Source organism: Cololabis saira, chromosome 1 (genome assembly GCF_033807715.1).
Source record: "Cololabis saira isolate AMF1-May2022 chromosome 1, fColSai1.1, whole genome shotgun sequence".
Classification (NCBI taxonomy): domain Eukaryota; kingdom Metazoa; phylum Chordata; class Actinopteri; order Beloniformes; family Belonidae; genus Cololabis; species Cololabis saira.
In genome coordinates this window covers 732064-745814 of record NC_084587.1, presented here as the reverse complement: position 1 = coordinate 745814, position 13751 = coordinate 732064, and the positions used below count along the sequence as shown (strand labels likewise).

The 13751-nt window shown below is 46.3% G+C and overlaps 1 protein-coding gene across 1 annotated transcript; it reads right to left on the bottom strand.

The window, feature by feature from the left end:
* Positions 1–1165: 1165 nt before the first annotated feature.
* On the bottom strand, positions 1166–9200 carry LOC133450230 (E3 ubiquitin-protein ligase pellino homolog 1-like). The gene is made up of 6 exons (XM_061728825.1): positions 9016–9200; positions 8364–8493; positions 7992–8093; positions 6499–6726; positions 6204–6392; positions 1166–1887 (listed from the first exon to the last, which is right to left on the bottom strand). Exons 1-6 carry the CDS (start codon positions 9099–9101, stop codon positions 1309–1311), a joined length of 1314 nt encoding a protein of 437 aa, XP_061584809.1. The 5' UTR covers positions 9102–9200; the 3' UTR covers positions 1166–1308.
* Positions 9201–13751: the final 4551 nt, after the last annotated feature.

Here is a 13751-nt window from a genome sequence, read left to right as displayed (position 1 = left end):
GTATTCTATTATTTTTATTTCTTTCTTTTTTAAGTAAATGTCAAGCTTCTGTTTAACTAAATCTGCGAATTGATTGTACCATTTAAAGATTTTAAAGACGTTATATAGATCAAATTTAATTTAATTGAATCAAAACAATCTCTGGTCTGATAAAATGATAAATAAAAATAAATAAATAAATGAAAATAAAATGATTTAACTTCATCAAAAGGTGCTCACGAGGAACCAGACGGCGACAAATGTAAGCAGTGTCTTTTTATTTTTATTTGTATTTTTGTGGCTTCCAGCCGGTACAAAACAAACCGGCGTGCAGCCGCCGGGAACACAGAAGGAAAAACAACAAAATTAACGGTTCTGGGAACCTGCTCGGGTCCGAGCTGCAGGTTCTGGAAGATTAATACAAGTAAAAAAAGATTAAAGTTTTAAATTAACATTGAGAACAAACGTCTTGCTGAAACTCGCGAGACCGGACGGACCGGAGCTGCAGCTCAGGAATATTGCTTAAATAATTTAATATTGCTGGTTTTAAACGTCTTTAGTATTTCTTTGTTTCCAGATGTTTCAAGTCACAGCAGGACAGTGGTTTCGCAGCTACGACCTGTTTTTTTAACACTTTTCCCTCAAAATTCCAGTGTTTTCCCGAGAAAAAGGTCCAGAAAAGACGGCCGTTGTTAGAAGTTACCCACAATTCCTAGCAGCGCCTCAGGAAACGCAGCGCAACGCCGCTGTTAAACGGATTAACAGAAGCCGGAGAATAAATAAAAAGTAAAGGTTTTAAGGCAAATCAATCGAGATCACAACTTTTTCCTGCTTCGGGAAACCGGTTGGACCGGAGCTGCAGCTCAGGAATATTGCTTAAATAATTTGCTGGTTTTAAACGTCTTTAGCGTTTCTTTGTGTTTCCAGATGTTTCCAGATGTTTCAAGTCACAGCAGGACAGCGGTTTCGCAGCTACGACCTGTTTTTTTAAACACTTTTCACACAAAATTTCAGTGTTTTCCCGAGAAAAAAGGTCCAGAAGTGACGGCTGTGTTAGGAGTTACCCACAATTCCTAGCAGCGCGCCAGGAAACGCTGCACGACGCGGATTAACAAAAGCCAGAGAATAAATAAAAAGTAAAGGTTTTAAGGCAAATCGATCGAGATCACAGCTTTTTCCTACTTCCTCCCGGAGGACGGGACTTCCTTTCGCTGCCGCCGGAGTGAAACGCTGTTTCGAGAGCAGCAGTCGACTCAGTAAATGCACTTGTTTGGAGGGAGTTGAACCGTCTTAGCTCGTCTTAGCTAGGCGGTCCTGCTTCTACTGATGCTAGTCCAGCGGGCTCTGGAAGATGAGGCGGACCCCGCCGGCCGGCCCGCCCAGCGGCCGGATGCAGAAGGGGCAGGCGGCGTGGAAGGCGTGGGTTCCGTGCGGCAGCGGGATGCGGCTCCAGAACGCCGCCGTCTCCTCGGAGCAGACGTGTCCGCAGGGCGCGAAGGCGTGCGTGGGCGGCTCGGCGTCCACGTACAGCGCCGGCTCGCAGCCCAGCCACAGCGGCACGTAGGGCCCGCTGGCCCGGCACATGGGGCACTCCCGCTGGTGCTGGTCGGCCTGCACCTCGGGGTGGCGGCGGCCGCCCCAGGCGTGGTAGCCGTGCACGTGGCCGCAGCGCAGGTAGGCCCAGGGCTGCCTCTCGTCCGGGACGTCCTTGCGGCTCAGGCTGGGGAAGGCCAGTGTATTGAGGCCCACGGGGCACTGAGGCCGCCCCGCGTTCAGCTCCCGCCGCAGCGCCTCCAGGTGCTTGGCCGTGGGCGTGCATGCCAGCCCCGCCGCCGTGCGCCACAGCAGGGTGGCGCCGCACAGGTCGATGAGGGAGCCGTCCAGCAGCTCGTTGGACTCCGACTCCACCTGGAGAGACAGATCGGACGAGAGTGAGGCGGGTCACCACCAGAACCTGAGTTTGATATTTAAACCCAGATGTTCCGTTTCACCTCCCGTCCAGTTTCTACACTTCTGATGCTCGCCCTTCCCCCGACGACCCTTGACCTGGCGACACTTACCTTTCACCTTTCCCTAGACTCCCCAGACCCAGTGAAACCCCCCAAACCTCAACTTTCAAAAACTTTACATTTGATAGTTATTTTTTGGGACCTCATTGACTGGTACACAATACCCCAAATTTCCCTCAAAAAAGTATTTGCTTGTACCGATGATGCACAACTCGCAGATTTTCTAAAATGCATAAAATTAGCCGAATTGACAGAATCAACAGCTAAGGAGCTAGATGAACCAATTCAGGAATGGGAGATTAAGCAGGTGATATCAACACTCAAAAACAATAAAAGCCCAGGCCCAGATGGATATATTAATGAATTCTACAAAACATTTAAAGATCTGTTGTCTCCCCTGTTATTAAAAGCATATCACCATGCATTTGAATCAAAAACTGTGGCACCATCTTGGGTGGAGGCAACTATAGTGGTGATACATAAAGAGGGTAAAGATCCCACTGAATGCCAGTCCTACAGACCAATATCACTGCTGAACGGGGATCTGCGAATACTAACAGCAATCCTAGCTAGACGAGTTAGTCAGATAATCACTCAGATTATTCATCCTGACCAGACTGGATTTATCACTGGAAGATACTATGGAGATAATGTACGCCGTTTACTAAACATAATATCTCATCAAAAAGATAAGGAGTCAGAATCAATGATTATATCCCTAGATGCTCAGAAAGCTTTTGACCGTGTATCATGGCAATATTTATTTCAGACATTAAAACGGTTAGGGTTTGGCCCTAACTTCATAAATTGGATACAAACACTCTACTCATCTCCACAGGCTGCTGTCAGAGTCAATGGTTATAGATCAGGAAGGTTTAAATTGGAACGCGGATGCAGACAAGGCTGCTCTCTATCACCTTTGCTATTTGCTATTAGTATCGAACCGCTTGCTCAGCTAATTAGAGATGATGATAATATAAAAGGAATTGTAATAAATAAAGAAGAGCATAAATTATCACTCTATGCAGATGATGTAATATTATATTTGACAGAACCTATATTGACACTACCACATTTAAAGGGGCTTATTTCTAAGTATGGGTATTACTCAGGATACAAGGTAAATGTGGATAAAACAGAGGCTATGGATATAAATGGCAGAATTCCACAAAGTGTGAAACTTCAAAGTGGCTTTAAATGGCCTAAAGAAGGTATTAAATACCTTGGTATACACATTCCCCCATCTCTACAGAATCTATATGATTCTAATTATAGTAAAATAATTCGGTGCATTAGTAGTGATCTGGAACGGTGGTCTATGCTCCCTCTTTCTTTACTGGGTCGTATTGAAAGTATTCGTATGAATGTTCTGCCGAGACTACTTTATCTATTTCAGATGTTACCTATAGAAATTCCAAAATCTACTTTTGATAATTTGGACAAATTGATTTCGACATTCATATGGCAAAAAAAGCGCCCTAGAATTAGACTTAAAACTTTACAGCTATCTAAGTCAGACGGTGGTCTTAAACTTCCAAATTTAAAATATTATTTTTGGGCTGCACAAATGAAGCCTTTGATAGTGTGGATTCAAAACGGCACATACACACGTTGGCTTAATATTGAAGAAAATATGTGCCCAGAGCCCCTTCAAATCCTACCTTTTCTAGATGTTCCCATAAAAGAACAGGCAGACTGGACTAAGACCACTCTTAAAATTTGGAATAAAATACGGTCAGCTTTTGGACTACCGAAACTAATTTCGTCATTAACGAGCATTGGATTTATGAAGACCTTTACGCCTAATAATTTGGATGTCGGCTTTAGAAAATGGTCAGATCATAGACTGATTTATCTGCATCAATTATTCAATGGCAACCATCTTAAGACATTTGAACAGCTAAAAGATGACTTTGGTCTCCCCAGGACAGATTTCTTTAGATATTTGCAGCTGAGAACTTTCCTGACAACACACAAGGAATGGGGCAAATTCGTAAAACCTACCCCCATAGAGGAGTTCCTGATGGAAATACAAATGGGAAACGGAGACAAGAAAATAATTAGTAAATTATATCATATATTCTTGTCTATGAATTTACATAACTCACTACAGATTAAGCAGAGATGGGAAGCAGAAACGAACATGGTCATATCACAGGACACCTGGAAGGAGGTGTGCACTGAGGCTCACCTGGTCACAAATTCAAATACATGGAGGGAATTTAAATGGAAAATAATTACTAGATTCTTCAGAACGCCAGAAATAGTATCCAAAATGGGCCCGACACATCCTAGCTCGTGCTGGAGGAATTGTGGGACACACATTGCCAATCACACCCATATATTCTGGCTATGCCCTAAGTTAAATGTATTCTGGAGAGAGGTATTTGATGCCCTCAAAGAGGTTTTTCTACAGGATATTCCACAAGACCCCACAGTGGCACTGCTGGGAGTAATACCCAAAAGCCTGGACGGGAGGGCCAAGAAATACCTTTTAAGTATTCTATTTACAGCAGCCTTGAAGTGCATAACTATCAGATGGCTGAAACCAGACCCTCCCACATACAATATATGGATCCAAAAAGTGTGGGATCTCTATCAAATGGAGCAAATCACCTACTCATTAAGGCTCCAAAAATCCACCTTCATTAAGCGGTGGAGCCCTGTAATGGCTTTATTAATACAGTGAGGTCTATTGCCCAATGTTGCTCGGCCCACCTGCCTAATTCTTACTGTATTCCCTCTGTACACAGATTTATTACACATGCCAATTTTTCCTAGAGTAAATATGGTGCCTGCTTTTCTATACACACCGTTGTGCCTTGGAGTGGAGAATTATTATTATTGACTTTACTATTTTTTCTTTTTTTTTTTAATTTATGGGTTTGTTATTATATACGTATATTTTGGAGTGAATAATTATGTTGTTGTTTTTCTCTTGTTTTATTTGCTTAATACTTAAGTATAATGTGTACAGATGTTGTATGCAGCTGAAAAAAGGAAAAAGAAAGTAGAACATGTATGTGGTGTATTGTTGTTGAAAACTAAATAAAAATTAAGTTCCAAAAAAAAAAAAAAAAAGTATTTGCATTGTCCACTGGAAATACCAAAGGTATTGGCATTGTCCACTGGAAATACCAAAGGTATTGGCATTGTCTACTGGAAATACCAAAGGTATTGGCATTGTCTACTGGAAATACCAAAGGTATTGGCATTGTCTACTGGAAATACCAAAGGTATTGGCATTGTCCACTGGAAATACCAAAGGTATTGGCATTGTCCACTGGAAATACCAAAGGTATTGGCATTGTCCACTGGAAATACCAAAGGTATTGGCATTGTCCACTGGAAATACCAAAGCTATTGGCATTGTCCACTGGAAATACCAAAGCTATTGGCATTGTCCAGTGGAAAGACCAAAAGTATTGGCATTGTCCAGTGGAAATACCAAAAAGTATTGGCATTGTCCAGTGGAAATACCAAAAAGTATTGGCATTGTCCAGTGGAAATACCAAAGGTATTGGCATTGTCTAGTGGAAATACCAAAGGTATTGGCATTGTCTAGTGGAAATACCAAAAGGTATTGGCATTGTCCACTGGAAATACCAAAGGTATTGGCATTGTCCACTGGAAATACCAAAGGTATTGGCATTGTCCACTGGAAATACCAAAGGTATTGGCATTGTCCACTGGAAATACCAAAGGTATTGGCATTGTCCACTGGAAATACCAAAGGTATTGGCATTGTCCACTGGAAATACCAAAGGTATTGACATTGTCTACTGGAAATACCAAAGGTATTGCCATTGTCCACTGGAAATACCAAAGGTATTGGCATTGTCCACTGGAAATACCAAAGGTATTGGCATTGTCCACTGGAAATACCAAAGGTATTGACATTGTCCACTGGAAATACAAAGGCGTTGCACTCGGCTTCAAACCCCCCCAGCACATGCTGAAGGTTCCGGTCCGATGAAGCCGACAGGACGTCATCTGCAAAAAGCACAAATGAAATCCTGTGGTTCCCAAACGGGATCCCCTCCGGCCCCTGGCTCCACGAACACTTCCCTTACCCCGACAACGCTCCCCTTTCCCCCCCACAACGTTCGCTCTTCCCCCGACGACCCTTGACCTGGCAACCTCTTCACATTTCCCAGTGGATAATAATAATAAATACATTTAAATATCTAAATAAATAAGACAGAAGTCACCCACCAGCTTGCCGCGCTGCTGGGCCGACCTGGTCTCCCGCAGCGTGAAGACGCTGCCGCAGACGGAGATCTCCCTCCACAGGCCGGGTTTGGAGCCCTGGCTGAAGCCCGGGCGCGGGTGCATCACCAGGACACCGTTTGTGGTCAGGCCGTCCATCTGGCCGTCCTGCAGACGCCACTTAGCCGCCTTCTCCTGCAAGAGGTCACCGTTTAATTCAAGCACCTCCACACTGAAGAACCTCTAGGACCAGGTCCAGGACCAGGACCAAGACCAGGTCCAGGTCCTGGGGACATCGTACCCCGAGGAAGATGTTCTTGGACGAGTCGAATCCCGCCGCGTAGATCCCTGCCGAGTACGGCGGGCTCCTCTGGCAGATGATGCGGCAGGCGAAGCGGGAGATGGTGCTCTGGCCTATCTGGGGGTCGGGTGGGCCCCCGGGGTGGCCCTGCCCCCCGGGGTGGCCCTGCCCACCGGGAACTGTATCTGTCACCACGAAGTCGATGGGAGTCTCCGTGGAGCGCCCGATCTGTGGTTGTACAGATAGAGAGAGTTTGTTAAAATGGTTTGTTAAAATGTTAAAACATCCATCCATCCATCGGTTAGCTGGAACCGGGTCACGGGGGCAACAACCTCAACAGATGCCAAGACTTCCTTCGTTTGATCCGGTACATAATGATCCTGATGGATGGATTGATGGATGGATGGATGATGGATGGATGATGGATGGATGGATAGATGGCACACAGAGCCATCAGTAGGATGATATACCTACATGTATATTATTTACATGTTTAATTTACACTTCATTTAGTCCAGCTCATGTGATATTTTCTGAGTGTTTTCTGTTAAGGTAAGAGGTTGGTTTATTTGTTGGAAAATGCAGTGTTATCTGGCAGTACGTCGTGTCTCACTCTTACCAGCAGAGGGCGCAGTCGCTACACGCTGTGTGCAGGGTTAGTCTGGCGTAAATATGTCCGGAGAAGAAGAGTTTGCACTTGAGTGTAAAGTTGCTGCTTGTGTAGCGAACTGTGATGATTAATACGACATAAATTTGCTCTTTGCAAGTGAGCAGTAAGAGTTAGAATTAGATAGTTTGGGACAGAGTGGGGCCGTGGGGGTCTATGGGAGGACCATTCCCAGGTGTCTATGTCTTATGTTGTCAGAATGAATGGGGGGATGTAGGACTGTTTCCCCCTCCGTCTGGGGGCTCCGGCGGCGCCGGGGGCGCCCGTGGAGGTACGGTAGGGCTCTGGCCCGGCGGGCCGGCCCCCGTCCACTGGATGGCCGGTGGGGGAGCGTGGGCGTCTTTCCAGGGCCGACTCTGCTGGTCCTGCCTCCTGGCTTCGGCCTCCGCTCCCCCCTCCTTCCCCCCCTACACGATTCATACGCACATAGGAGAAGGGGCGGGGGGTCCGGGTCGTGGGGGGCATTGTCCCGCGTGGCCCGGCACTCCCCGCCTCACGGTTTTAACAGCAAAATAGACACTGCACATTCAACATTTATTAAATACATTTGACAAGGACACCTAGTGCTCGACGTGTGTCTCCATGTGTTCCTGCTTCCTGGGTTAGCAGTGGATGTCACCCCCCCCCCCCGAAAAACAAAACTCACTGGGTTTGTAAAAATCCACTGTGCGCAGAACCACAAAGTAGCATTTCTCGGCGGGTAGCAAGGATCGGCAGGACACCGGCCGTCACAGTCGCTAGCATTGGTTGCCTAGAGCAAGCGCGGACCTGGGAAGTGGATGGATGGATGGATGATGGATGGAAAGGTGTGGGCGGGGCCACCTACCTGGAACATGTCGGTGTTTCCGTCATGCTTGTACTCCACCACCACCGTCTGGCCCCGTGAGAGAGTGAAGGAGATGCTGTGCTGATCCTTGTTGCTGACGGCCTGGACACAGAGAGAAACTTCAATTATGGAGCTATTCCACCAGCACCTACTCAGCCCGACTCTCCTCGACTCGCCCCTGTTTTGCTTTTGCTTTGCTTCTCCACTACAGGTGGAGGCGTGTAGCCGAGTAGTTACTTTTCTGTTTGTACTCTGCCGAGGTTCTAAGCGGCTGAGTCGGGCTGTGATGTCATCACACTACAGGACACCGATTGGTTGGGGGGTTGGAGTCAGACGTCTGAGTCAGGAGGAAACCTGGGGGGTTTCTCTCACCTTGGCGGCCTGCGGGGTGCAGCTGGTGTGAACAGTGCTGGGTTTCACTCCGTTGGGCTTGTTCCTGCGACTCAGAGCGAAGCGGCTTTTCCTCCTACCCTTGCAGCCGGCGGGCATCGAACCGTTGCACCTGAGGAGACACACGGGTCAGAACCAGATCCAGACCTGGATCAAGATCCAGACCCAGACCCTAGTGGTTGGTGGAGGACCTGCAGGTCTATTCTCCGGGCCTCTGCAAAACCATAAATGTGCTGAGACGCGTTTTCTTTTTTTAACCAGGCGGCGCCTCCACGACCGCAGGATTATTTATGATTTATTCATGTGAAAGTACAATAACTCATCTGTTAGCAGCATTGTTCACTTATTAAAATAACAGAGGGAGACCTGAAGACCCAAGACATGCTGCTCCAGTAAAAACTCTGAACCCGCCGGGGTTGGAACCGGGATCCCCCTTACCCCAGAACGATCCTCTCACCCCAGAACGATCCCTCTCACCCCAGAACGATCCCCCTCACCCCAGAACGATCCTCTCACCCCAGAACGATCCCCCTCACCCCAGAACGATCCTCTCACCCCAGAACGATCCCCCTCACCCCAGAACGATCCCCCTCACCCCAGAACGATCCCCCTCACCCCAGAACGATCCTCTTACCCCAGAACGATCAGCTCCCCGTACTTGACCGGCCCCTTGGTGGACGTGGGGGGGGCTGAGATGTTCTCCTGACCCAGTGAGAACATCTGAGCGGTTTCTCCGGGACGATGGAGGACGAGTTTGGACCCGCGCCGCCGTCACAACGCCGTCACAACGCCGTCACAACGCCGTCACAACGCCGTCACAACGCCTCCCTCAGCGCTGGTTCCTCACCTGCAGACAGACGGTTTATGACGTTTACAACAGGCCTGGGGATCCATTCAAATGTCAAGAATCGATTCGAAAAACATGGCACCAGTTATTCACCAGTTAGCACCAGTTATTCTTGTGTCCATTCTTTTTTGGACGTAAACAAAAAAATACCAAAATTTGTAATGTACGACGGAGTATTTGGGCCAAACTAAGACAAAAAAATGGGAAATTACGAAAATAAAGTCGTAAAAATTACGAGAATTAAGTCATATGAGAATAAAGTCGTAATATTACGAGAATACATTTGTAATATTACGAGAATAAAGTCTTAATATTACGAGAATAAAGTCTTAATATTACGAGAATAAAGTCGTAATATTACGAGAATAAAGTCGTAATATTACGAGAATAAAGTCGTAATATTACGAGGATAAAGTGTAATATTACGAGGATAAAGTCGTAATATTACGAGAATAAAGTAGTAATTTATGAGAACTCTAGTTTACAACATAAATGTCATTGTGGTTTTTAATTTCCAAGTCAACAGCCGTGTTTATGCAGAGGCCTCGACCCGTCCACCGCTACGACCCGCTACGACCCGCCCACGCCGCCTCGGCGCCGGACAGAGCTCACATTCACCAGCACCCTGGGGTGGGAGTGAGATGGTCATGGGGCCGTGGTGGTCATGGGTGGGGGGGGGGCTGCGGCCGCGGAGCCGCTGGAACCCGTGTAGGAGAACCAGGACAGAAAACAAGCCAGCATTCACCACAGGCCCGGTCCTGATGTCAGCGGCCGCGGACACACAGGGCCCGTTATGACGAGACGCTTCACGCACGTTAGAAACATTCTGCTTTGTTCTCCATCCCGTCAACACAAGTGACGCTCAGATCTCACAGATTACTGATGCTGAGGGTTTAAATCAACATTTAAATCTAATCAGAAGTTTTACATCTGAACAAGACAAAGGTCCAAACACAAGAAGACTAAGTGTGTATGAACTGAGAGGAAACAAAAACAAAGAACAGAACGGAGGTCAAACATAGACGTGTTTCAGTTTATGGGATTAATCTGTGGAATGTTTTGAAAATTAAAGAGTGCAGTACATAGCAATTATTTGATTTGATTTTTTTGGGCTGTTTTGTTTTTTTGCACAATAGTTGTCCTTTTCTCTTTGATTCACTGTGACCGAAAAAAAACGGAAGCTAATCAAAGTCTCAACTAGCGCTCTGGGGGGTTTAGCACCGCGGAGAAATGGAGTGACGGAGAAGTCCGAAGGTTCACGACGGCGTCGCGGCAACGGCGTCCCGGCAACGGCGTCACAGCCACGGCGTCGCGGCAACGGCGTCGCGGCAACGGCGTCGCGGCAACGGCGTCGGGGCAACGGCGTCGGGGCAACGGCGTCGCGGCAACGGCGTCGCGGCAACGGCGTCGCGGCAACGGCGTCGCGGCAACGGCGTCGCGGCAACGGCGTCGGGGCAACGGCGTCGGGGCAACGGCGTCGCGGCAACGGCGTCGCGGCAACGGCGTCGCGGCAACGGCGTCGCGGCAAGAAACAGCAGTAGTGCAGTCGCCACACAGATCTGATCTCAGCTGATGGAAACATTTGTAGTGATTCAACATCATCATCCACTTCTCTGTTATTGAGCTGCAGTTGAAAACAAGCTCATATGGAAACTAGAACCAGGATGATGGAATACAATCACGCAGGATCAGGACAGAACTGGGTCTGGACTGGAACTGAACTGGTCCTGGTCTTAGTACTCTCTGGTCTTGGTCTAGGTCTTGGTCTCGTCTTGTCTTTGTCTGTCTTGGTTTCATGTGGCCTTGACTACAAGTCTACTCCGTGTTTTCAGACTAAAACAACGATTTTAACCGTGTAACATCTGGGAACGCATTGGTTCCCCGGGTCGGAGACGTCTTTGAAACACCTTTATGGCTAATATTTATTTATCTGAGGTCGGTTCCTCTGGATTTACTGAACAGAACCAATGAATGACTGATAAACACTCCAGTGGAGGTCGTTGGACGGTTCTGAAGCCCGTCAGAAAGGAAGACGTAGGCCACGTAGGCCAAGCTACAACAACAACTTCAAATCCTCATCTAAAGTCAGATTTGTCATCAGGCCAGAAATATTTCCCACAATCCTAAGCGTAATGCTGCATTTCCGCATCACGGTGGATTATTACGACGACTGCGGTCGGTACCGGCCCGAGCCACTGGCTTGTGGGCGGAACACTTGTAACACTTGTGTGGTTTTCCTGCCCACCAGGATGAATATTCCTGGACTGGAAGCCTCTGCAGAGGCTCCGCTCATTTCCCAGAGGGCTTTGCAGTAGGTGGAGGTCGCCATGAGTCCCTTACATCACAACCAGAGAAACATCACACACAGAAACAGAGGAGATGAAAAGAGCAGAGCAACGCTGGCGAGATACTGAAGGGCCACGGTTACATGATGGTTTTTAATTCGGAATTAAATAATTCAGAATTAAACTATTTTCCTTGGAGTTTACATGGAAATAGTAATTCTGAATGGAGGTTTCCATGGAAACACGTTTGATGATCTTTCTCCAATTCCTCTCCAGGTCTGGGGGTTGGGAAGGTTCTGATTGGATAGGGGGGGGACCGGAAGTTAAACTACCGGGAGAAAAACTAACTTAGCCGCTACAACTTTGTAAAGCTCACCATTTTGATGTTTCCTGTTTCCATCTGTTCTTTTAATGATTTCTATTTCTTAAATAAATGCTCTCTGCTCTTGACCAGCGTTTACTGCTGCTGCATCTTGAAACTTTGTTAGGAAAACCCACCCAGTGGAATATAAGATCATGGAGACAGACGGGGAGGGAACGAGCAGAAAGAAAGACCGGGATTCATTTAAAGAGGAATGAGTGGATACATGATCTGGGAATTATTCTATTCAGATTTAAAATCAGAATAAACCAGCCACGTGGGGAAGGTGTCTCAGTTGGTAGAGCGTTCCTCCATGAACCTGAAGGTCAGTGGTTCGATCCCTAGTTCCTCCTGTGTCCACCAAAGTGTCCTTGGGCAAGACACTGAATCCCCCGGTTGGTCCCGGTTGTCTGGAAATGCTATATAAGTGTAAGCCATTTACCATTTACTTACTTCGGAATTAAGTTTAATTGTGGTCATTTTCATTCGGAATTAGGTGTTTACATGGTCATTTTTTTTTTTTTTTGTAATTTACTTTTTATTCATTTTTCTTTTTAAACAAAACAACATACATGCGCCAACTGGGCACAACACATATAACATGGGGGAGATCTGGGTGTTAATAAGACATCAGAATCAGCATAAATACAGTATACACACATAGACACATGAACCCACACCCTTACTTATCTTGACAGCTCAATCAGTTTCCACATATTACTCGCATATGGGTCAAAGACGTGACGCTTACTTTTTCTGTCCGATGGAACTTTTTACCTAATAATAAACATAAAAATGAATAAAAAATATAACATGTATGTGTAATACGTTCCTTCTACATGTGCCCACTCTTATTTTATTTAAACATGTTGGTTATTGGTCATTTTCTGCCATCTGAAGTGTGAAAACATCATGTGGGGTGACCGTCCGGCCTTGACTTCTGTTTGGACAACTGGTTTTAAATCACATTAAAACAATTTAAAAATAATGCTTGCCCTATTGGGCATACTTTCAAACTTGTTTTAGATTTATTGACAAAGTTATGGAACATTTGTACACACATTTCAATCATAATACACAAACTAATCTTGTCCGAATATGTTCATTGTCTGAATTATCATCTGGGGTGACCATGAAAAAAATACAATTGAGGGACTTTTATATTGACAATCATCTCAAAGAGGATGTTACTCCATGAGGGTCCAGCCCCCCAGTCTCGCGCTCAGAAGGCGCGCCGGTTTCCCCCAGTGTCCAGCCGCGGTACTGCAACAAAAAAATCCCTTTTTTCCCCATAGACCGCAATAGTAAAAGATCGTCCTCTAAAACTGTTCACAGGAACCTCCAGCTGTAATCACCGGCAATTACTAATCTTTGTATTCTATATTTTTAAGTCATGGACTTTATATCCGTCAAAAATGTTTTATAACGGCCAGAAAAGTCAAAGAAAAGTCTCTTTCTGGCCATGACGTCACGGCCGTGTCGGTGCCATTGATGTTGCCCCAGAGCATCATGGGAGGTGACTCAACTGCGCATGCTCTATGGGCCCGTGTACACGGAAGTAAACCTGGAAGTCCGAGATTTTTTCGGCACATGCGCTGGCTGAGCAGAATGCATTGAAATGAATGGGCGGCCATTTTGGGCACTGTATCCAGTTAACATTATAGATCCATGTGAGGGTCCCAGAGAGACAACCTGCAGGTCAGTAGTCTCTCTCTCCTTTACAAATAAATCCTCTTTCTAACTGCTGCAGTGTATACGTCACATTTTGATATCATGTGGGGTGACCACCCTAAAACTGTAAATAATTAAGTTTTATTTGCAAATCTATATTTTGAAGGTAAATTCGTTAGTGATATGTGGTGAGAAGTAGCTGGCTT

What these genes read in the sequence shown, in the direction of transcription:
- LOC133450230 (XM_061728825.1), bottom strand. Translation starts at nt 9,101, where the DNA reads ATGTTCTCACTGGGTCAGGAGAACATCTCAGCCCCCCCCACGTCCACC. An exon ending in GGGGAGCTGATCGTTCTGGG is followed by an intron (nt 8,494 to 9,015) that starts GTAAGAGGATCG and finishes GTGTCTCCTCAG; the next exon opens with GTGCAACGGTTCGATGCCCG. An exon ending in GAAACACCGACATGTTCCAG is followed by an intron (nt 6,727 to 7,991) that starts GTAGGTGGCCCC and finishes GTACAACCACAG; the next exon opens with ATCGGGCGCTCCACGGAGAC.